The sequence below is a fragment of the Rattus rattus genome, chromosome 8 (genome assembly GCF_011064425.1).
Source record: "Rattus rattus isolate New Zealand chromosome 8, Rrattus_CSIRO_v1, whole genome shotgun sequence".
NCBI lineage: Eukaryota > Metazoa > Chordata > Mammalia > Rodentia > Muridae > Rattus > Rattus rattus.
The window spans coordinates 96,312,701-96,336,232 of record NC_046161.1 but is presented as its reverse complement, the minus strand read 5'-3'; the positions used below and the strand labels follow the sequence as shown (position 1 = coordinate 96,336,232).

The 23,532-nt window shown below is 44.3% G+C and overlaps 1 protein-coding gene and 1 pseudogene across 1 annotated transcript in view; one reads left to right on the top strand and one right to left on the bottom strand.

The window, feature by feature from the left end:
• Positions 1–386: 386 nt before the first annotated feature.
• Positions 387–23,532, bottom strand: part of Cpne4 (copine 4) — a 452,533-nt gene continuing 429,387 nt past the window's right edge. The window contains exons 12-16 of the mRNA XM_032910406.1: positions 17,948–18,002; positions 16,632–16,683; positions 14,097–14,230; positions 8,934–9,170; positions 387–2,158 (exon numbers count right to left, since the gene is read on the bottom strand). Coding sequence (XP_032766297.1) covers positions 2,024–2,158; positions 8,934–9,170; positions 14,097–14,230; positions 16,632–16,683; positions 17,948–18,002 — 613 coding nt within the window. The 3' untranslated portion in view covers positions 387–2,023. The remainder of the gene's footprint in view (positions 2,159–8,933; positions 9,171–14,096; positions 14,231–16,631; positions 16,684–17,947; positions 18,003–23,532) is intronic.
• Positions 10,271–10,671, top strand: LOC116907436 (annotated as a pseudogene).

Sequence of the window (23,532 nt, the reverse complement as noted above, 5' to 3'; positions counted from 1 at the left end):
GAAGCTGGCATGGAATGGCACTTAAGGACAGTCACAAACACACAACCCACTTATTAAATCTATCATTGGTTAGATATAGATCAGAGGTCACATTGACAAATCTAATTGTATTTTTGCTCATTTTATTGTTCACCTGTGCATTGGCTAAACATCTACTGTGGACTTCCTACATACCACGTACATAGACACGGATGTTCATACACTGACTTGGGGTTAAAAACAGTCATCAGGTATTTCTGTAATATAGAGCTTAATTATTTCAAGTTAGACGCAATGATGAAAGCACCAGTGTCCCCTGACGTCCCCTCAAGCATGTGACATACACACCTCACTGGCAGGGAATTGCTTCAAAATGAGGAACAAGACCACAACTCTTAGAAAAAAAATTCTGTAAGTACCCAATTTATTCAGAAAACAATACAATTTAAACATTTGTGACTTTTTTTTTTCTGTCGTACATTTGTTTTAAACCATCATTCCCAAAATGTTATGCATTTGGTTGACATGTATTTGCAAGATAATCTATAATTATAACTCTGGAAATTGTACAAGACATTTGATTTGCTTAATTAATTATTATTGTTTCCCCTTTAAAACAAAAAAACAGAACCAAAAACTTCCCCAACAACAGATTTCTTTTGCTTAGGATACACTTCACTATTTTTCTGACCAAAAATAAGTTTCATTTTGTGCCTTTTACAGCTTATAAAACATTTGTCCATTTCTCCGAGAGAAGATCATAAGAAAAGAAGTCGTTGTTTTGGTTTTAAGACTTCCTTAGATTCAGACAAAATATCCCCACCCTACACAATTCCGGGGCACTTCTGCTTATGGAAATTGTACTCAGGAGTGATACAAAAGAGGCCAAAAGGTGCCCCCACAGTGAGCTCAAAGACCAAGTGATTAGAACAGAAAGTTGGGCAGCCGTGTTGCTATTTGGCATGATCAAGATTCCACTCAAAATCCAAGGGAGGAATCCTGGGAGATAATTTCTAGGAAATGAAATAAAATTGGACCCACCCATGCAGCAAGCTGTGGTGCCTCTTTTAGCCAATCCGGAGCAAGATGGAAGGAGTGCTCCTCAGTCCGGATGAGGAAGAGGCGGGGCTATAAAGCCGTGAGGCTGATGTGTGGTGGACAGCTTCTGGAATCAGTCTCCTAACTTTCTAGTCTCATCCCAGAGTCGGGCCAGGCTGGTCCTCTAAGCTATTGGGGGCGGAAGAGGTGCTGTGGGCAAGCACGCTAGGAGCTGCTCTGTTTGGCGTGATCTCTGTGGCGAAAGCCTCAAGTTCGAACCTCATTAGTCCTAGTGCAGTGCAAGAAATGCGTTAGCATCACTGAGGACCTTGGGAGACGTGCAGAACCTCAGACCCGGCCTTAGCAAACTCCATTAGAACAAGATTCTCGGGGAATTTGTGTCTATGGGAGTGTGTAAAGAAGGGGACTGGGATAAATGACCCAGGCCCACTTCAGAAAAGACTACCTCTAGGTACATAAATGTATTTAGTAGAGAGAGACCATTCTCAGCAGGGAGAGATTATAGATAACAACTGCAAAAACAGTGTAAGGTTATTTTTATTATAATTATTTTAAACATGCAAAATACAGTCCATGCATCTGCCATTTTGAAAAGTCTCTCATCCTATAGGAGAGTAAGCCAAATATACCTTTTGGCTATCAACATTCAAGAAATGTTTCAAAATGCTTTACAGTGTAAAGATAATAAGAAATTTAGCAAAATTTCAACAAACCGGTATAAAAATGGATACATATACCATTTTATTTCAAGGCGACATGCTGTAAAGAGTATGTTATGACTGTATTTCTTTGTAAAAAGTCTTTAACAATACAAGGGCTTAACAGATCCAGGGCTTGGGGCTTCACATGCAAAAAAAAAAAATTTAGTTAAAAATCACCAAAACGTGCTATCTTTAAATGTATATTGTTGTTTTTGTTTTTGTTGTTATTTTAAAGTACAGGGATAGAATGAACAGTGCTTCAGAACTCTGTAAAAGTGTGGAGTTCATGGTGCCAGCGTCCGGGACGATTCATACACTTCCGATGAGCACTTCGGTTTAATCCCTTTCCCATTGTAATAGTCCACGACTTGATTTGGGACTTCAGCCAACACGCTCTTTGCAAGGGCAGCTGGCGACGCCTGCAGGGAAGAAACAACCATCATTTGAAGGGGATGCAGACTCTAACGCCAAGATCTGAGCCCTGCCCTGAGAGGCCAGCCGCGTTCCCTCAGTCATCCAGCCATCGCCCACTCAGTGTTCACGCTCTGTGTCTGCAAATGTAAACTCACATCTGAAGATGAACTGTCCTGCAGGGTTTTGCTTTGTTTTAAAATTCGCCTTCGGTTTTTAGATACTGAGGTTCCAGGAGCGGTGGAACTCTGGAAGGAGTAGGAGTCACATGAAGGTGACTCTGCATGCCCAAGTTCAACCGGTCTCTGAGGTACCGGGCTGTAAGCACCGCCCCTCAGCGATAGCACGTCAGACAGATACTTCCTAATAGTGCAGATGCCCCTGAATGGGGGAATCTGTATTTCTAACACGAGACTCTGGTGATTCCTATTGAAATATGAGATGTGCTCTTATAGAAAGTTACAAACACTGTGAGACCAAGGCATCGCAGAAGAAATGACAGCATGCCTCCAATATTTAACTTGGGCACGTATTTAAAATTTGGGGAGCGGGGGAGTGTGATTTGAGGATCTACGAAGAAATGCATCTGAAGACAGAATTCATCCTTTTGTGTCAGGGGTGGGGGTGAGAGGTGGGGTGGGTTGTGTTGTTGATGTTAGTGGTGGTGGTGGTGGTGGAGGAGGAGGTGGTGGTGGTGGAGGAGGTGGTGGTGGTGGTGGTGGAGGTGGTGGTGGTGGTGGTGGTGGTGGTGGTGGTGGTGGAGGTGGTGGTGGAGGTGGGGTGGTGGAGGTGGTGAGGGAGGTGGTGGTGGTGGTGGTGGTGGAGGAGGGGGTGGTGGTGGTGGTGGTGGTGGTGGTGGAGGTGGTGGTGGAGGTGGTGGGGTGGGGTGGTGGTGGTGGTGGTGGTGGTGGAGGAGGAGGAGGTGGTGGAGGGGTGGAGGAGGTGGTGGTGGTGAAGGAGGTGAGGGGAGGTGGTGGAGGTGGTGGTGGTGGGATGGTGGAGGTGGTGGTGGAGGTGGGTGGGTGGGTGAAGGTGTGGGTGGTGGTGGTGGTGTGGTGGGGGTGGTGGGGGGGGTGGTGGTGGTGGTGGTGGAGGTGGTGGTGGTGGTGGGGTGGTGGTGGTGGTGGTGGTGGTGGTGGGGGGGGTGGTGGTGGTGGTGGTGGTGGTGATGGTGGAGGTGGTGGAGGTGGTGGTGGTGATGATGATGGTGGTGGTGGTGGTGGTGGTAGGGATTTAGGTTTGAGTAGTCATTCAGATAGAAAACGAGATCGGGTCAGGATCTTGAATGCCCCTGTACTGATTCTGCAGCAGAGAATGGTTGAAGTCAAGAGCATAGCAGACACTGGGGTTATAGAGAGCTGGACCTAACTCTTGAGTGACCCTTAGTATTGACTTTGTAACCCCTGGACAATCTGCTTCAACCGTCTGAACCCCCATATTAGCTATTGAAGGAATTGCAAGGTTGGGCAGAGTGACCATTTAGCAAATATTTGAGATTGCCAAGAAAGGAGAGCTGGCCTCAGGGCCAGGGTACTGTGCTGCTAATCATCCCTTCTTTAAACCATTCAACAGTAAGCCCAGATCCTAGAAGCAAAAGAAGAAGGAAACAGAAGCCACACAGTCTCACAGAGTATGGAAACAACAACAACAACAACAACAACAACAACAACAACAACTCGATAGCTGAGAAATCCCAAAAAAGAGTTTTGGTTTCTAGTGGTCGTGTATGCATGGAAGCAGGAACAGAATTCACCTCCAGCCTCACCCTGGTTAGAGAGTTAGAAGGCTTTTCCTACATCTAGGGAATCCTACATGACCCAATTTGCCCTATGAGATGTAAGTGGAAATTTCCTAGATGAATTTTAGAACTCCTTACTTCCTATTTAAAGGGAATAGACCTAGTTGTCTCTGTATTCCTCTTCCTTTTCTTTTTTCCCTTCTATGAGAATGATAATTCCTGGTAACAGTCAGCCCTTTTATCATCATGAAGACCCATCACAAAAGACCATAAAGTGCTGATTTCCACACTCTGGAATCAACCTAGAAAGGAGTGGTCTTAGCCACCACTGCTAACATTTAGTTACATAAGAATAAGTTTGCTCACTCCTCCTCACAGACATTTCTTCCTTCAGTTACAGTTGCTTCCCAGTCATAACCACTTAGCAAAGAACAGTCAGCGGTCAGCCCCAGTTGATGTAATCACAACACAATCTCTGTATCCAGTTCTCAGGGGATGGATGTCTCAGAAGAGGAGTTGGGTAGATTATAAGAGCCAGAGGACCAGGGGCGTCTGCTGACATAGTGTCCTTCATATATGAGAGGGGAGCTGTACTCCTTAAATCTCAACAATATGGTGGCTCTAAATAAGAGCTGATGAACACCAGTTGACATGCCACTGTGGATACGTGGACTCTCAGAAGGCCCTGTCCCTAGATGAAGAACTGCAGGACATTAATGGATGTTGAGAGGGACAGTTTTTTCAGGGATAAGCGCCCCAGTCCTGTGTGTTCTGCCCTAAATACATGTATGTGAGTGCTAGAGATTGAACTTGGGTCCTAATGTTCACATGGCAAGCACTTTATAAACTGTCATTTCTCCAGCTCCAATTTTAATGAATCTGAGTGCAAATATCCACTTGTGGTTAGTGGCTAGCTCATTGGCAAGCTCTGGTCCTAAGGGAGCCCCTGGCATATCTGTGCTGGTGCAGGTGCATAGTTGTGGGAACATGAATTGGATGGAAAAAAGCCAAAACCACAAAATCAGTTGGGAGTAGCAGTAATATGGGTACTATACACTAACCACTTCCACGGAACCAACATTGTATAGAAATTCCACCTTCTACCACCCAGTGCATCTGTGGCATTTGTCTCACCTAAAAGTCTGTGTCCAGGAGAGGTTAAGCAGTTTGCCCAGAGCCACGTAGTTCAGAGCCTGTCCCCGTGCATTTTTATGCGCCATGTTACCACACAGAGCAACAAAAGAAAGGCCACTCGGGTTACTGGTGTGTATGAAATATCACCCCTCACCTCCCTTTTATTTATGGCTTATTGAATTCTGAGTAGATTAGTTTGGATAATGAAATGTTTTTCAAAATCTAATTTGAAACCCACGAAGATAAGGTGGATGAGAATCCTCCTGTCACTCTGCCTGCATCACCTCAGGGAGACTGCAAATGAACAACAGCACAGAGTACGAGATGGGTACCACGTCCTTGTCCTGCTTGGGGCAGTTCTCCCATGGGGCAGTTCTTTTGTTTCCAGTCCCCCTTCAGCTCCTCTCAACAATCCTCCTTTTTTGTCCATGCCTAGCTTTAACTAGGTGTTGGCGGGGGCAGGAGGAGAGGAGGTCTGTCTCTGCTCTGAAGTCATTTCAGGAGTGTAGGATCCGTGAGCAGCGGCAGGGTCACAGCAGCTACACGTAGCTGCACATAGCTGAGGACAGGGATGAAGGCAATCTCGCTTATGTAATAAACTTCAGATTATGAGGGGTTTCCTTTGCAGCTGTTTTTGGAATTCAATAGTGTGGTTCTCAGACGTAAACTCTGTAGATCACCCTGTAGATGCTGCAACGACAGAATGCTGGATGCAGAGCTAGAGAGATGGCTCAGACAACAGTGTGCCTGCCAGGCAGGCATGGGGACCTGAATTTAGATGCCCAGCACTCAAGTAAACAGTGGTGTATGTTTTCCTGTGCACTTGTAATTGCAATGCTGGGGCTGTGGTGTGGTGGGTAGGAAGGGACACATGCAGATCCTTGGGGCTCATTGGCCAGCTTGGTGAGTGAGCCTGGGTTCAGAGACTCTGTCTCAAAAATTTAGGTGGAAAGTGACAGAGGAAGACTCCTAATGTCAATGCTTGGACTTCATAGACACATGCATACGTATCTACACACACATGCACATATGCACACATACATACATACATATACCACATACTACACACACACACACACACACACTCACACTGAGAATAACTATAGGTTATTATCCACCCATGGGCTGCTTAGTATATGAATTTTTGTTTTTGCAAGACTCTGGAAAATTCTCCAAAGCCTGGACTCATGCTTTCTTAGCTCACTGAGGTCCCAGTGGGTTCAGAGCAGAAGGACCTGAGTGTGTGAAGTCCTGAGTCAATGGCCATACTTCTGACGTGGGTATGGCCATGTAAAGAACCCCAATGCTCGGCCCCATGGGAATGGCACAGCCTTCCCCAAGTGAGGCTCAGAAGGATGGCAGAGCCTTCCTTGGTGTGAAGATGTTGATAGTGTGTACAGAAACTGCCCACCATAGCTCCCCACACAGCCTAAAGTCTGCCCCCTGCAGAGGCTGTTACTACCTGGATTAGCTAAACCTGTCTCCTTAGTTCAGATGCTCCCAGATGCTGCAGCTTCCACCAGAGAGCCAAGTCCAACCCTCCACAACTTCTCTGTGTGTCTGTGTGTCTGTCATTTCCCTTGCCGTCCCAGTCAGGTCTGTCTTTGGAAGTCATGCTAGATGAGGAACCAGTGTGTGCCCTGTACATAAATACTCCATGAAGGTAAGGCTTAGAAGGTGTTTTAGCAGAGGTCAGCACCTTTCATGGCTCGATGGTTTTGCTCGTGTGTGTGGATTTGGCAGGGAGTGTGTTAGCTAGTTTTAATTGTCAACTTGGTAGGAAACGCATCTATTGTCATTTGGCCTGGATGATGGGAGACCAGTAAACTCTGTGAGAACAGCCTTCTCTCTCCCCTCAGTGAAGCAGAATGTCATGTGACACAGCTGCAGCAGTTTGAGCGAGCCCCAGCACTCCCTTCCACGTGCAGCATGCTAGGCCTTTCTGAGGTCATATTTAGCTGTCTATAACAGACAACTTGAAACCTTGGACAGACCTCTGGCACTTTTCTGTAAAACCCCTCTCCATGGGAAAGTGGAAGATGGGATGCTGGGTAGTTGTTCTTTCCTACAGCACTGGCCTTAGATCTTGTGGTGACATCAGCTTCCCCTGCCACTTGAAAATGCCCTCTACACTCAGCTCTGCAGCAGGGGATTGATTTCCTGTTTCCTTAATGATTTTAATTACACCTAAGCCCTCCTTCAAAAGAGAATAGTGACCATGTGGCAGTATGGCGAGGAAGAGATTTGGGGAGCCCTGGAATGTACAGTCCCTTCCCTTTGAGGATGGGCAGGTCATAGAATCTAGGGTTCAGCTGAGGCTGTTTGGCTGATGCTAGATCTGAATGACACTGCAAAGCCTGTCACAGAAAGATAGCGGTGCAGGCAGCCATGCCTGGAGAGCACATACAGAAAATAGGACAATTGGGAATAGTTCTGTGGTTGAGATTGGAACTACTAGTGTGGTTGGGGTCCCAGGGTGAATCAAAATTGCATTTGACATGCTTGGACACAGCTGAGAAGTTGGCTGTGAAGAATGTTGGAAATTCATTTGAGCGAGAGTCTTTGGAGCAGAATAGCATTCCCAACTAAGCATCTAGTGGAGAGAGCCTGCATTGGATTGCATGGAACTGTGGGAAAGCCTGCACTGGATTGCATGGCACCATGCTTCCCTCTCTTGTATCTCAAGAGCAATGGAGCCCCACACAGGGAGGGGCTGCTGTAAAAGCTAACAGGGCTGTTTCCAGAAGGGACACATGCATTTGTATATTCATGGTAACCTGTACCAAGGAGAAACAGCAAAGACCACTGAAGACTTGCGTATTTCTTTCTGCCTGGAGAGCATGTTTAGACACCCATCCCCACCTTCCATGGTGGCAACAGCAGCAGAAGAGAATCCAGGGCTTTAGCAGAGAACAGGTGCTGGGGATGTGGTCTGTTGTTGGATGATGCTTAGAAGAGCCTACAAACTGAAGGATACAGGAACCTCTATGTGCCTACCTACTGCACTTCAGTGGTTTCTCACACACCCTGGGCATCTCTGAAAGGGCCTTGTATGAACCCAAGAAAGTCTTAATGTTGGCTATCATAACTTATTTTGGGGTGGGGCTTGTGGAAATTTCAATCTACTTCTGACTCTACGGACTTAGTCATTATCCCCAAATTGGAAGTGCAGGTAGAGTGTTACGGGAATCTTCTCAACATCATACTAGGGACTTATCTAGGGTGTTTGCTCCAGCCAGCCAGGAAGCACAACTCTGCTTCACTGTTTACTATGGAGAATGGCTCACTACTGTACAAACCAATAGAACACAGGGGATTTTTATCCAGCAGGAAGTGATTTAAAGACTATGGGTTTGTATGTTCTTGGTCATGCTTTGATGAGCTTATTCCAGCATTTTCTCCCATCACTGACCATACTAAACTACTTTAATATTCGTTTGTACTAGCTCAATCATCTTGCTCCTGAGTGAGCAGACTAAATTGTCAATGCCGTTCGCTATACTGAGAAGGCGTTAGTGTCTATTATTTCGCTCACAGCTTTTGCCAAGCAGAGATAATCTTTGGCTGGCAGGGCCAGGCTGAATTTCAACTCATCCTTGTTCCTTTCCAGGTATCCTTGAGTAATCAATAAGCTGCCCAACTGTTTATGACACCCATGAAGGAACAAAAACCCTAAACTCCATGAGCAAAGGGAAGTGTTTTCAAAAATTCGTCAACTATATTTACCATGACTATATTTGTAACTCAATACATGCTTTCTTCCCCAAAGAGTTATTATCTGTATATCCTTGCTATAGGATTTGGTCAGCCTAGACAGATTCTGTTGATGCTGCTTTAAGAATAACAGGCCACTACGAACATTGATAGGCATGTGAGAGATGTAAGGACGCCCCCATGATGTCTATGCATACATGTTTGAAGTTCCGGAAGGGCACAAACTGGACGATGTCTCGAAGGACAGGCTCTCCCTTGGGTGACCTTAGAATTCCGTCGTCACCGTCCAGCATCTGCATGTCACTGAAGTCGGCGTTCCCCACTCCCACGATGATGACGGACATGGGAAGGTGGGAGGCATGGACGATGGCCTCCCGGGTGTCAGCCATGTCTGTGATGACACCGTCTGTCAGGATCAGCAGGATGAAATATTGCTGGAGTCAGGAGTCAGATGACAGGTGGGAGAGAAAAGGACAATACAGTATCAGTTAGATTTCTAGGTGGTCTCCCTGCAGAGTGATCACAGCAGCAGGGTCAATGGACATTTTTGTTTATTTATACTTTTTATTAAGAAAATTTCAGTGCAAAACCAAAATAGACAGGGCACCTCTGTGGGGACTTTACTGTCTATCAGCAATTAACAACATATGGCCAACCTTGCATTATTTATTGGCCTCACCTACCTACTTTGTATTATTTTTGAAGCATATTCCATATACCACAGCATTTCCACATGTAATATGCACAAAGATAAAATTTTGCTAACAAACAGTATCCTATATGTGAAACTAACATTTCTAACCCAGTGAGCAAAGTCACAGGGTATTTGTACTTTGATGTATACAAAGCTTCTCCATATGACTTCGATTTCTACCTTAAACTGAAACTTAATGGTCTCAAGAAACATTCTCTGGTCACTCACAATACAGGACGTTTTCTACAAAAGATCTCAAACGTAGATTCTAGGTAGATACCCTCCACGAGTCCCAAAAGTTCTGGCTGCTTTAATGCTTCCTGTTTACTCGTAGCTACTGATTTGGTTACTATCCCAAATGGGCTGTTGGCCTTGGCTCTGGATAACTGTTCTATCTCTACTCCTAGACCATCAATGTCCATCCTTCTCCAGTTCTGCTAACCCTCACTTCAACTTCATGTTAGCTTACTCTGCTCACAGCCTCGCCAAAGCTGGTCATCACTCATCACTAGTACACTTAGGACATTGCGTCTTCCAGTGTCTACCTTCCAGACAATTCCCTATCCTTCCAGCTTACCTGCTTGCCCTATGTCTTCCCATTGACTTTAAAGAGACCTCAAGACCCTGCTGCCTCTGTATCTTTTCAGGTTCTCAGCTCTGACTATCTGATCTGGGCTTCAGGTCAGTAACAGACACATGTTAAGCCTATGTAGGGTAGCTTAAGGTCATGATGAATGGAGCCACAACAATTGTAGCTTAATTATAATAATAATCTTACTGGCTATTACAAAGCTCAAGATAGCTTTCCTTGCTGCTGGGTGCTGGCTGCTTGCTGTTGGAATGGGCAAGTTCATGAAACCTTGGAAAGTGGTGCTGGTCCTGACTGGATGCTACTCCAGACACAAAGCCATCACCATGAAGATCATTGATGATGGCACCTCAGACTGCTCTTACAGTCATGCCCTGGTGGCTGGAATTGACCACTGTTCCCAAAAAGTGACAGCTGCCACGGGCAAGAAGAAAATGGTCAAGAGAGACAAGATCAAGTCCTTTGTGAAAGTTTTTAACTACAACCACCTCATGCCCACAAGGTGTGAACATCCCCTTGGACAAAACTGTTGTCAACAAGGATGTGTTCAGAGACCCAGAGTTGAAATGCAAGGCCAGGTGGGAGGCCAAGGTCAAGTTTGAGGGGTGATACAAGGAAAAACAAATGGTTTTTCCAGAAGTTTCAGTTTTAGGTATATATTTGTTTTCATTAAAAATGAAAAACAAGACAAACAAAAAACCCCAAACAAACAAAAAACAAATCAAAGCTCAAGATAGGTAGAAAGCAGGAGACTGGGAGTCAGGAGAACTAGATTCCAAGCTTCATTCTGTGAAGCCTGAAATATCCTTTTATGCCTTGGTCTTAGATACTTTACTTCTCAAAAGCTGAGAGGGACAAGATCATTATATGCTCTCCTGCAGCTGGAAGACCTTTGAAAATCTAGGGCTGTGCTGTCCTATGTAATAGTAACCTCAGGAAAATATTGAGCATTTTAAATGTGGCCAGAGTAAAAGAGAAGCTGAATTTTAAATAAAAAAAAATAGACCCAATTCAGTTATTGAACATTTTAAAAGTAAATTTAGAACAAACCAAATCATTGTACAGTATTTTTCATCTATCAACTTTTAATATCTAAGTAAAGATCAAGTGTTTGTCATAACTCAGCACCCAAATTTAGATGCTATTAAAGGTAAAATACACAAACATTTTAAAGTCTTAGTACAAAAATTCCCAAGATATCTCATTCATAATTTTTACACGTATCAGACGCTAATGTGCCAATATGTTGGCTAGTTGGGATTTTATTATTTGTAAAGGGTATTAAAATGGGTCTCCTTGTTTCTTTTTACTTTGTAAATCTGGTTACCTCAGAATTTAAAATTGTAATAGGATTTGTACTGTACACCTTTTGGATTTTGATGGCGGAAATCCTTGCTAGGAGATGAATGGTTAAGGGTCAATATTATGGTTCTCCTAGTATGCATGGGAAAGGTGTCCTGCTCTTGCCTCCCTCTTCCCTCTCCACGTGGAGAGGCTGTCACAGGCCTGAGATGAGGATCAGAGTAAAGATTCTCACACCTGTCAGTGCAGGCAGAGCCACTGGAACTGAGAGCAGATGTTGTCTATCATGGGCACACTATGCTAGCTCCACTGTGAGATGGGACGGAAGAGATTTAGGGAGACTAAACAGGCCAAACCCAAGAGGACTTTCCACACAGTCCCAGAAATATGTAGGAAGTAAGAGTGGCTGGCTGCCATCTTGAAATCCTGCTAACACCCCCTCCCCATCCAATTGATCAGCAAGTTATGATGCTGGTCTATCTTCAAACTATACCCCACGTGTTACTACCTCCTAATACCTTCATGGCCACTGTCTGTTTGGGGCCACCACATGTTTTCACTCACACCAAAGCAAGTCCTAAGTAGACTCTTTACTTCATCTTTCCCCATGATGTGTACGAGTGTGGAGACTGAGACATTCTAGGAAAAGGAACTCTAGTGGGTCACTTATTCGTCAGGCACGGGAAGTCCTGGGTTTGGTCCTCGGCATTACAAGGATTAGAACATGAGTAAGAATGATCATAAACATGCTAACTCACAACATGTTAAGAACTCTTTTGGGGTCAAGAAAGTGTGAATATTCTAGAATAGGTTTCTTCCAGGTTTAGTGTACTGACTCATAAGCTACAGAACACTATATTGAACCAGATGGATATTTCCAAATAAAGCAGCAATAATAGCTCATTCCGAAGTCAGCTCAGGAAAGTGCTGGTGTATGATCAGGTCTCCAGGGGCATTTATACCCGTAGAAGAATTCTATAATATCAAAAAGCAAGATCATCTGACATAGCTTGTCTAAGGAGCTTAAGCTCATGCCCCTTACTAGTGAGAACACACTAGTGAGAACTGGATCACAGTGTCCAACGATTGCAGAAACTGCTGGAGAAAAAATAAGTTCCCCATGTTGCCAGGAGGTCTTATTTATGTGGTGCTTTATTCCATGTGGTTCTGCCCTTTGACTATTGCAGTCTCTTCAAGTGCAGACTCATCTGATCCCGGAGTTGTTAGTGATGGCCATTGGCTCGAGTTGGCCTGAAGTAGCACAAAAGCCACACCTGTGTCTTTGCTGTTGTCCCTTTACGTGTGTAGCCCTGGTATCCTAGAAGGATGGAGAGCATCTACTCTTAAAACTAAGCCACAGGAAATTCCAGAGATAGCGCAGACACTCTTGTGAACACAGGGAAAGGGATGGGCTTTCTTAGTTTCCCCTTGCCTGATTTTGTAAAGAACATGGTTTTAGTTTCGTTTAAAGATTCTATCTTATCTATTCCATGATGGCCTGAGTAGATGATATAGCTGAGGATGAGCACACATTTCTAATTCTCCTGTCCTCTTCACTTCCTGATGCTGATATTATCAGGCATGTTCACCACCATACTTACATTATGTGGTACTAGGGATTAAGTCTGGGGCTTTGTGTATGCTAGGTAAGCACTCTGCCCACTGAGTTACACTGCCAACCCTTAGATATGCTTTCAAAAGATCAGTCCAGCTTCTGCGTGAAGCACGACACACGTCATGGGGAAAGATGAAGTGCAGAGTCTACTTAGGACTTGCTTTGGTGTGAGTGAAAACATGTGGTGGCCCCAAACAGACAGTGGCCATGAAGGTATTAGGAGGTAGTAACACGTGGGGTATAGTTTGAAGATAGACTAGCATCATAACTTGCTGATCAATTGGATGGGGAGGGGGTGTTAGCAGGATTTCAAGATGACAGCCAGCCACTCTTACTTCCTAGTTAACGTCCTTGGGTCATCTTTTCTCACACTGAACTGGAATAGTCTGTGCAATCGGCAGGGTATCCTGAGGTGATGGAGTGAGTCTTCTGGGCTAAGTTATGAGACAAAGTTACTCCTCCTTTGTCTTCTCTTGGATCGCCTGGGTGGGGCCAGCTGCCCTGCCTTGGGAAGCTTTAGTAGTTCTCCCGAGCGATGAGGAAATGAGGCCTCGGACCAGAAACCAGCAACCACGTGGCAGGCATAGGACTAAGTCATCGATTAGCAGATCTCTCAGCTTCAGGCCACTCTTCAAGGGACCATATCCCTTGCCAGCATCTTGGCTGAAACCTTGGGACACCTAAGCCTAGGCCACACAGGCCAGCTGTGTTTCAGTCTCTGGTCCACAGAAAATGTGGAGCTAATGAATGTTTATTGGGGTTTTCAGTTGGTTAAGGCTGTGTGTCATTCAGCAAGAAGAAATGAAGAGAAAAAACACAATGTAAGTCTAGGAACTCAGATTACTTCAGGGTTATAGCCTAAGCAGCTAGCTGTATGACAGTAGTGTAGAGACTGGGAAAGCCAGGAGTTGAGCATGACACAACCCAGTGAACGTAGTAGCTTCTACTATTGAGTGTCTGTGTTCAGGCCAAGAGGCAGACGTTTGTGTCCACCCTAAGCTTCACATCCCAGCAGGTGCGGGGTTAATTAGCTTCACCTTTCCTCAGGTGAAGAGACTGAAGATAGAGAAGTTTAGCCATAGAATTGATTGCTGGGCTAGAAACGGGCGTTATAACCAATAGTCAAGAGAGGCAGGGTGAACCCCTGTCCCTCTCCTTACCGAAGCCTCCTTGGTGTTTGTCTCCTCTGAGGCTGACTTGGCGACCTTCTGAATGATGGGGGCGATGTTGGTGGGACCATAAAGCTGGAGCTTGGGAAGGCAGCTCTGATAAGCTTCCACGACTCCTTGAATTCCTACGGTGAGATTTGAAAGATTGACAGTTTCACGGACCCTTCAAATATAATTGCATACAGACAAAAGCAGCACTAACTTTCTCCTGGTAGCCTTTCTTCACGCCACGCTTAGGAGCTTAGGACAAAGGGGAACACTAGGTCAGTATATTGCTGCCTCCCCTCCCCCACTGAAATCAGATCACAACGGGATCGTCCAAAGCAACTGTTTCCACAAACTTCACCCTACGTAAGCCTTTATTAGCTCACTATGGTTTAAGGGCGCAGAGGCTGCTCCCATTTTATGGGTGAAGAAGCAGAGGTTAAGAGAAAGTGCCCCAGAAAGTGCCCCAGGTCCCGGAGAAAGTGAGTTGCAGACTCCACATATAAATCCAGGAGTTTGGACTGAAAGAACCGCTAAGCAAGTTGCCTTCAGCGGTCTGTTTGTTTGTTTGTTTGCTGGTTTCTCATGTTGTTGATTTTAGAGTAAACACTGCCTGTAACTGACAGGCACCTGCGACCCTCTCTCTATATATCACTCCTAGTAAGGGCAAGGATCATGACTACTTTCATTTCTGTATTCCCCAAAAGAGCTTGCGGCAGTGCGGAGAACACATCCAGTGTGCCGTGAATGGGCGCACGGCCTGCACGCTCACAGGCTGGGTGTTATGAGATGACCGTTGTCAATAACTCATTTAAGGAAGGGTGTTCACCGTGAGGGCACATGAGCTCAGGAAATGGAGGAGCCAGGGATTCTGTTACAGTTCTGCTGCATGGAAAACCATCAAAAATAAATTGCCATTATGAATCCATTTTATTCACATGGATGCTGCTGTTGCCCATGCAACTTTTGCTTTCCCCTACTCTAGCTCCTCCTTCTGTCCTTCCCGGTACCAAGGCAGCACACTGCTCTTGATTTTGACCATAGGAAGTCGCAGGACTCACTGCTCAAACTGTTCTCCATAGCTATCACATACTGCAAATCAGCCTGGGAACGCTTCAGATGAACAAGTTTTGTTCTGTTCTGCCTTATACAGGTTTCTAACACTCCACCCACCCAGGCCAGCCTGAAACAGAGACGCCTGGCATTCCAAAGGATGACACTAGATTACTTTACGATGTGGAAGTGAACCTTGGGATTTTTTGGGGGGGGTGGTGCAGGGGGCACACAAACTTTTGCCTAAGAGAAGGAAGCTTGATGTCCTTTTCAAAACTATTGGATCGTTGAAGTCTGAGAGTGTGAGATGGTGAACACTAGGCTATGGACACTCAGTCTCATTTCGTGGGAAACCACCTTACTGGCTTTGGCAGAGTCTTTCCCTGACCTGGAATCTCAGTGTTTCCGCTAGGCTGGTGCTGTCTGGAGAATAGAGGATCCTAAACCAGAATAAACTGGGCTTGAGTGATGGGTGACAGAATACTAGGATACTGTAGATCCTGACTTTGAGCCAATGATACTGATGTCATAGTCTTGGATACTATACGCCAAGTTCATGAAAGAAACTAGAATGTTCTGCACACTTCACTACATCTCAACTGTGGTGTCGCTCACTTCTCCCCTCAGTAAGAAGGAGGAGGGGCGTGTGGATATTTACACCCGATAACCGTCAACTTCACAGCCGCAAAGGCTCTCAGCTCAGGCTGATTTTGTTACTTCTTCAAAGCAGACGTTATCCTTGTTCTACCAGCACCATCATCTCCTGAGATCATGGTCAGGAATTTCTAGCCAGGAGAAAGCAAAGTAAAATGGTCTAGACGGAGATGTTAAGGCTTTGAGTTCTTTCTTGCACAAAACTGCGAAGGAATTTTGTTCAAAGTCAGCATTGTTAATGTGCTGGATGTGGCAAGTGATTTCCATGCTTCACCCCACTCCTTAAACCTGCCCAGAGAGGAAACTGGAAAAATCCAGATAAAAAGCAGAGAAGCAGAAAGAGGAATGTCTCATCTTGGTCCATCATGGGCTATTCTCCCATTCAAAAACAAACAGAAAAACAAAACAAAGTCCTAAAGCTAAAATGGAATCTTAATCAATGGATTAATTCATTTTAGTTAATTAAAAGATTTGCTTTGTTTTAGCCGGAGGAATCCAGGATCTTGCTGGAAGCTCCGTTTCTCCCAGCCCTGTCTCTTCTAGGGTGTTTGGGCTACTCTACAAGGTGCCTCTCAGTTCCCTGTGGAGCAGGGTGGTGCATTCGGGTGTTCAGAGCCCATGTCTGTGCTTTGACCCTAACGGCTCATCTGCTGCACTAGCAGAGAGAAACTGGAATGGTGTATAGGGTCAGCCCAGACACTGGCTTCCTTTCAAGTTCCGACTTACCTGCGCACTCGGGGTCAGGCTCCCAGACACTGGCTTTCTTTCTAGTTCCGACTTACCTGAGCACTCCGGGTCAGCCCAGACACTGGCTTTCTTTCAGTTCCGACTTACCTGCGCACTCCGGGTTGTCTTCATTAAAGTTGATTGCGAAGTCGTGAGAGACCTAGACACCGGATGAAAATTTTAAAAGAGGAGGAAAGGAGAATTACAACTCGAATCCATTAAGGAGGCAGTGGGGGTTTAGGGTTTGCAAACAAATAGCGTTACATTCATTATGAGTTAAGCAGCGGGTACCATTTTAAGCCATTATACAATCAATCTGGGATGGAGGGTGAATTCTCAGCTCCCCGTGGAGCTGAGGTGACAGGAAGATTTTCTAGGATCAGATAAATGCTCACAGGAGGGGGAAAGTGAAACATTAAAGGAGAAAGGGAAAATAAAGGAAAGACAAAAAAGAAAAGGCTTCACAAAAGATAACCTTACATAGTTTCTAGATTCAACTGGATACAGACTGGAGGGTTAAAGTTGAATGGGCGATTACTTGCACCTCCAATTTAAAAAAATAAAATAAAAAGAACTCAACTCAAGCTGTCTGACAGACATGGTGCTGCTTATAGAGTCACTCGCTAGCTAAGCTGTTGACATTTAAGAATCGTTCTGATATACAGAATTATAGTGCATGGGGATCTTCATGTACACACAGGTGAAATAGAGTGCCTTCTACTTCTGAAAAAAAGAAGTGATAAAGTCATATACCCTGTAATCATCCACCACACACTTCCCCGCCTGGCCGTGCCTAAGTGTAAGGTTAGATGACACGCACACGGCTTGCTATTTTCTTCCCCCCTAAAATCTGATAAAAGAAATGGGATATTCTGGCATCTGGACGGTTTTATTAAATCACTTGGAATTTCATGGAAAATTCCATTTCAAAGGCTATTTCTGACCATTGGGTCTCTTGAATGCTAAAAAAAAAAAAAAGAAAGAAAAAATAGGTCACCTCATTAAAAGACAGGCACCTCCTTTCTTAGCTGGAGGTCATAGGTGAAGCAGCTGGTGTGTGCCCACTGTCCCTTTATCCTCTGCAGATCCCCCAGACAAGTGAACTGACTTCCAGCTGCCCTACTTGGTTTATTTACCTCATGTTTTTTCTTTAGCTTGTAAGATCTTCCTTTAGCTACCCAAGCTAAACACACTGGCACTGACAATCTCCTGGGAGATCTGAATAGATATTTTTTGAGTTCCCGGAGTTAAATGTTTTGGGGGTTGTTTTCTCAGTCTCTTAACATATTGATTGTGAGTTAAACCAAGGGAACCTGTAACTGGGCCCTTGAACAACATCCCCAGCACACACTCTGGGCTGGACATCCATAGTTCCATAGAGAGCAAGGATGCGCAGTTACAAGATCCTACGTTCACTCACTCACCGTGTACTCCGGGGGTATCCTGGCACCAAACCCAAAAGCCGGGAACATTTTGTCACTGGAATTAAATAAAAAAAAAGAAGAAGCTGCTTCATTTATTTATCTAAGAAGGAGGAGAATCAGGAGCCTGCATAGCCTCACCAGGGCATGTCACCAAGCCAAATGCTGACTCATGCAATAGAGTGGATAATCAAAATTAAACAATATTTAATGTTCACTACTGATTAGTATACAGCCTCTTCCCATAAGGTTTTTATTAAGTTTGATGACCAAGAGTAAATGAACCCTGGATTTGCACAGATCCCACCCACTAATTCTGATTTTCTGTTTTCCCCAAAGTAGTGATGAGGAATTTGGTAACTCTAATAATTGGTTGAATCAGGATATTCCATCCATATAATTTTTTAAAAACTAAAGGAAGAGCTCTCTCCTCTCTCTCTCTCTCTCTCTCTCTCTCTCTCTCTCTCTCTCTCTCTTTCTTTCCTTCTTTCTTTTTGAGGGGAGGGTAGATCTAATGGTGTTTCCACTTCCAATCACCAACCCAGTGCTTTAATGGTGTTCTCTTTAAACCTGCTAAACCACCCTTGGGGATTTGAAGTTTGCTGAGCTTCATGAACTGTTATGTAATTGAGTTTCCAGAGTGAGGATAGGGAAAATGCCTCACCTACAAGGAGAATAATTAATGTGCCAGAAGGCTGAATTCTCTGAAGTCAGCCACTAGAAAGCCTCTACCTAATAAATATACTGGAGAAAAAAAAAATTTCCATCCTAGCACAATAGATTTAAAGTCCACTCCTCCTGTTTAAAAATAAAATGAGCTAGAAAGGAGTCTTATGCAAGGACGAAGGGAAGAAAGTTGGACAAACAAAAACTTTAATATGAGAACACGTCAAGGAAGTCAGAACTGGATCCATCGGCCACCGAGCAAACGGGCCATTAGCAGCGGTTGCGAGAAAAAGACAGGCAAACACTGTCCACCGGGAAATTTCAGAAGCATAGTTCCACACTGGGAAAGGACACCTTTCTTATTGTCAGAATAAAACAATGGTAAACACAACAAAGGGGCTCATGTCCTTCCAGCTGCCCTTAGCCTCACAGGAAATGGCTATGTCTAAAACTTCCAGGTGTGAAATTGATTTTAAACACATCTTTTTCACTCATTCCATTAAGAAAAAAAAAACACTGAGCTAAAGCAAGGGGTTAATACGCATCAAAGGAAATTACCCAATCTACATGCCAGTGGAGGTCAGCTCAAACAAGATGGCCTCTCAGAGCACATGGGTGTTGGAAGAAAACAATTTTCCAAACAGTCAGCTTAAAACAAGCCCATGGATAGAAATGCAGCAGTCTTCTGGGGATATGCAAGAGTGGCTTTCTTTTGGAAAAGGGAAATCAGTATTCAATTCTTCTACTTTTATACCCTATGCTGAACTCATCCCGGATCTTCTGGGAGCATCTATGTTGGCAGTGCCTGGTCTCATTCACGAGTTTCCCTTCACAACTCCTCTTTCTTTACCTCCTCTGAGTCTCATCCACTGTCTGCCATACTAGATTGCTTCAGAGAATAAAACCTGAATATCGAGTAAAGGAATTCTTCTACAGGATTCAAGTACCAATGTCCAAGGACCGAGATTCAACTCTCAAGCACAAGATTCGAACATCGGGTAAAGGAAAAATTCTGCAATATTTAGTTGCAACCAAATCTTCTGCATCCCAGGTTACTGTTCATTGTCACTTTTAAAACTTGCTTGGGGGGGTGTCGCTCAGTTGTAGAACATCTACCCACCATGTAGGAGACTTTGGGTTAGATCTTTAGCATTGTGTAAGAGAAAGGGCGTAGAATTTAATACTGTCAGTTGTTAAGTTATTAAAAATACGTTTTGGGGGACTGGCAAGCTAGATCAGTGGGTAAATGTGCTTTAGATTGAGTCTGACAACTTGAACTTGATCTTCTTAAGACACACGTAGTAGAAGCAGATAAGTAACTCCTGATTGCTGTCCTCCGACCTCCATGAGGCACAAATATCTGTAATAAAAAATTTAAAAGATTTTCCCCCTTTTAAATAATCTATGTGTGTGTTGGTCCATCTGTTGGCATGCGTGTGTGAGTACAGGTTTTGGTGGAGGTCAGAAGAAGGCCCTCTCCTGGAGCTAGAGTTACAGGCGCTGTGCTGGGAACCTCCTGCTGTGGGTTTTGGGAACTGAACTTAGGTCCTCTGCAAACGCAGCATGCGCTCTTACCTGCTGAGGTATCTGTTTCTTAACTGCTGAGCCATCCAGACTCTATATCCTAAGTAGTTTTTGATTTTGACTGTTATTTTGAGGGGTGGTGGATGGGTTATATCCTTGAAAGAATTGAGAAATGCTGTAGCCTAAAAAACTACATTCACATATTTGTTTATAAGTACACATACACACACACACACACACACACACAGTATTTATATTGATAAAGGCAAAAATGGGTCAGAATTGATGCTAGATTCTTCATTGTGAGCAGTAGGCAGCCCTCATCCATAGATACATATACAAACCAGACCCTCTCCCCCTACCTCCACACACACTGTTTCATTGAGAGCTGATTTCCAAAATCTTTATACTTCGTAATACACTAATTAAGCACTGAAATTCTTAACATATGAATGCTTCTTAGATCAATAATATTTAGATGACGACCATAATAAAAACTCAATCCAGAAATATTTTTAGAATAGTTTGAATCTCTTCATAATGAATCATTTTAGGGATTAAAAATTACATACATAGAGTATCCTTGTTTGCCTTCTAGACATGTATGATACAGTAACCAGAAAAATGGCTCGACATTAATTTATAAAGAAACATTGAAGGCTAGAGAAGGAACTTAGAGGGTAGAGTGCCTGGCATGCATAAGTCTCTGGGTTTGATTCTTTCTGATACTATATCAAAAATATGTCCTATGGTTTTAAAAATGATACGGTGGGACCAAATTCTATGAAGAAGGGAAAGAGAAACTGAGTTGGGTAAGAAACAAAATTCCCATTTGAAACTAAAGAGCTGGTTCAGGTATTTTTGGAAGAAGAAGAGGAGGAGGAGGAGGAGGAGGAGGAAGATGAGGAAGAGAAGGAAGAGGAAAAGGAGGAAGAGAGGAGGAGAGGGAAGAAGAGGAGGAGAGGGAAGAAGAAGAAGAAGAAGAAGAAGAAGAAGAAGAAGAAGAAGAAGAACAACAACAACAACAACAACAACAACAACAACAACAACAGCAACAACAACAACAACAACAACAACAACACCAGGATGACAGTCAGTAGCTAGTCTGCATGGCATAACACTGAGATTCTAATGGGCAGCTACAAGAGTTACATTAGAGTTTATCTTTAAGTGTATTTAAATATCTATAACACCCCAGAGTTTTCAATTCTTATCACTATTTAAACTCACGATGAAGAAAGTTAGATGTTATCAATGAAAGGATGTGTGAGGGTTGTGCATTTTTACCAAATCCTTTTAAAGGCAAATTACAAAAACAGACAAAGGAACAAGACCGCCAGATGTCATTTGTCCAACATGACCTTTAGATCTGACACTATATTCCTTTTTCTTTTTGTGTTCAATTTATTTTTAAAGATTGGATTTTGAGTCTTAAAGATAACGCCTTCCACCACTGATTATTTACCACAGGCAGAACTGCCTGGGCTCTGCAAAGGAAATTAGATGTGCCTCTGATTTGCAATCAAAGAAATAAATCTCATGAGAATAGCGGTACAGAGCTGGTGTGTGAACCCAGATCTACCAGTCATTGGGACCTCATACTCTTTCAATCACCCTTGTAGACTCCATTATCCACAGGAAGCTTCTCTGTTCTAATGATCCAGAATAGTGAGCATATCTATATATCTATGTTGTAATAGCATGTGTAGGCCTATCTGTATGTGTGTGAGAGGGAGAGCAAGAATAAGAGAGAGAGAGACTAAGAAAGAGAGAAACTAAGAGAGAGAGAGAATTCTTATTGACCCAGTAACCACTGTCAAGATTCTCTTCTTTTCCACCCTTCCTTTGGCAGGGAGGAGGTGGGGGACCTCCCTCCCTTCCCTTACGCACTTTCCATTCCCCATCCCCACCTCCCCACCCCACCCCCGAGCTGAGGACCAAACCCAGGGCCTTATGCTTGCTATGCAAATGCTCTACCACTGAGCTAAATCCCCAACCCCCACACTTTCCATTCGTATCCTTACACAGGAAGCGTTTCTGGGCCATGCTGAGCTGGGGCCATGCCTTGTGGTTCTGAGATATGGCCTCTCTATGTATCCTAGGCTGGCCTTGGATTCCTGGGGTCATCTGGCCTCAGTCTTGCTATACTTCCAGGAATGAGCCACAGCACCCGAATTGCCATGGCTTGCTGACATGTTCTAGCAGACTAGGAATGTCATGGGGGAAATACTGCCATGTTAAATCTTTGCTGTCCCACCCAGAGGAGTGGTATCTAGGCTGCAGGACCTAAGCATTTTAACTGGCCCAGCACCCCTGAGCTAATGGTGGATTTCAACTCTGGATGCCTATCCCAACAACACCAATGATAACAATGACAATAGCAACAGCAACCGCAACAACAAGAACCATAACAACACAACAACAGATTTCTAGGTGCACAGCAGACAATGAGATCAGCCTATGGGAATGAGGCCCAAAGTATCAATACTTTTGAAACTTCCTAAGTGGTTTTGGCATGCAGACAAGATAAAGTCCTATTGAGACAAGGTGGGGTGTGGCAGAGTCTGTATTGAGACATCCCACATCGGCTGCTGACCAACCCAGTGCCCTACACATCTAAACACATGTCAGCTTGAGTTTCAGCTCTGAGTTGACCCCCAATACAGGACCTAGCCCATACCTGCCTTGTTTCCTGATGTCTCAAATTCATTCTGAGGTAGCCACTTTTTTAAACCATCATTTTGTGTTTTCAGAGCAATGCTTTTGGTCTCTGTTAGATCACAGACAGGCTGACCTCTCCTCTTCCTTCCCCTTTTCCTTCATGGTATTAGGGACTGAACTCAGGGTCTCCTGCATGCAAAGCAAGTGCTCTACTGCCAAACTAACTAGCGGTTTTTATTTTTAGAGAATTTGAGACAGAGCACCACTAAGTCACCTGGACTGGCCTTGAACTTGTAGTCTTCCTGTCTCACATTCCAAAGGCACAGAGATTGTAGGCCTAAGCCAACGGGAAGGACCAGACCAGACTTCTCATTAGAGGACAGGTAAGGTTGTCTGAGACCCATGACCACACTGACTTCGAGAAAACCGTGCCACTTTGACATTGAGGTGTACAAGGATTGTGGAAACTGTGAATGAAAACTCTTGAAAAGAAGCTGACTATAGATACTTACTGGCCAGCATTTCAATACTGTGCAAAGATTAGAAAGTTCAGAACCGGAAGTGAATTGTCATATCTCAGACCTTTTGCTTCCAGGATGGCCATTCCTTACCTACCTCTAAGCTGAAACATTCTGTGGCTAATAGAGAAAAACACTTGCAGTCTATTGGTGTAGCAGACCTGCAGGCTTCTATCAACCCCAAGCTAAGACTGTTATCACATAGCACCTTGGGCCTAT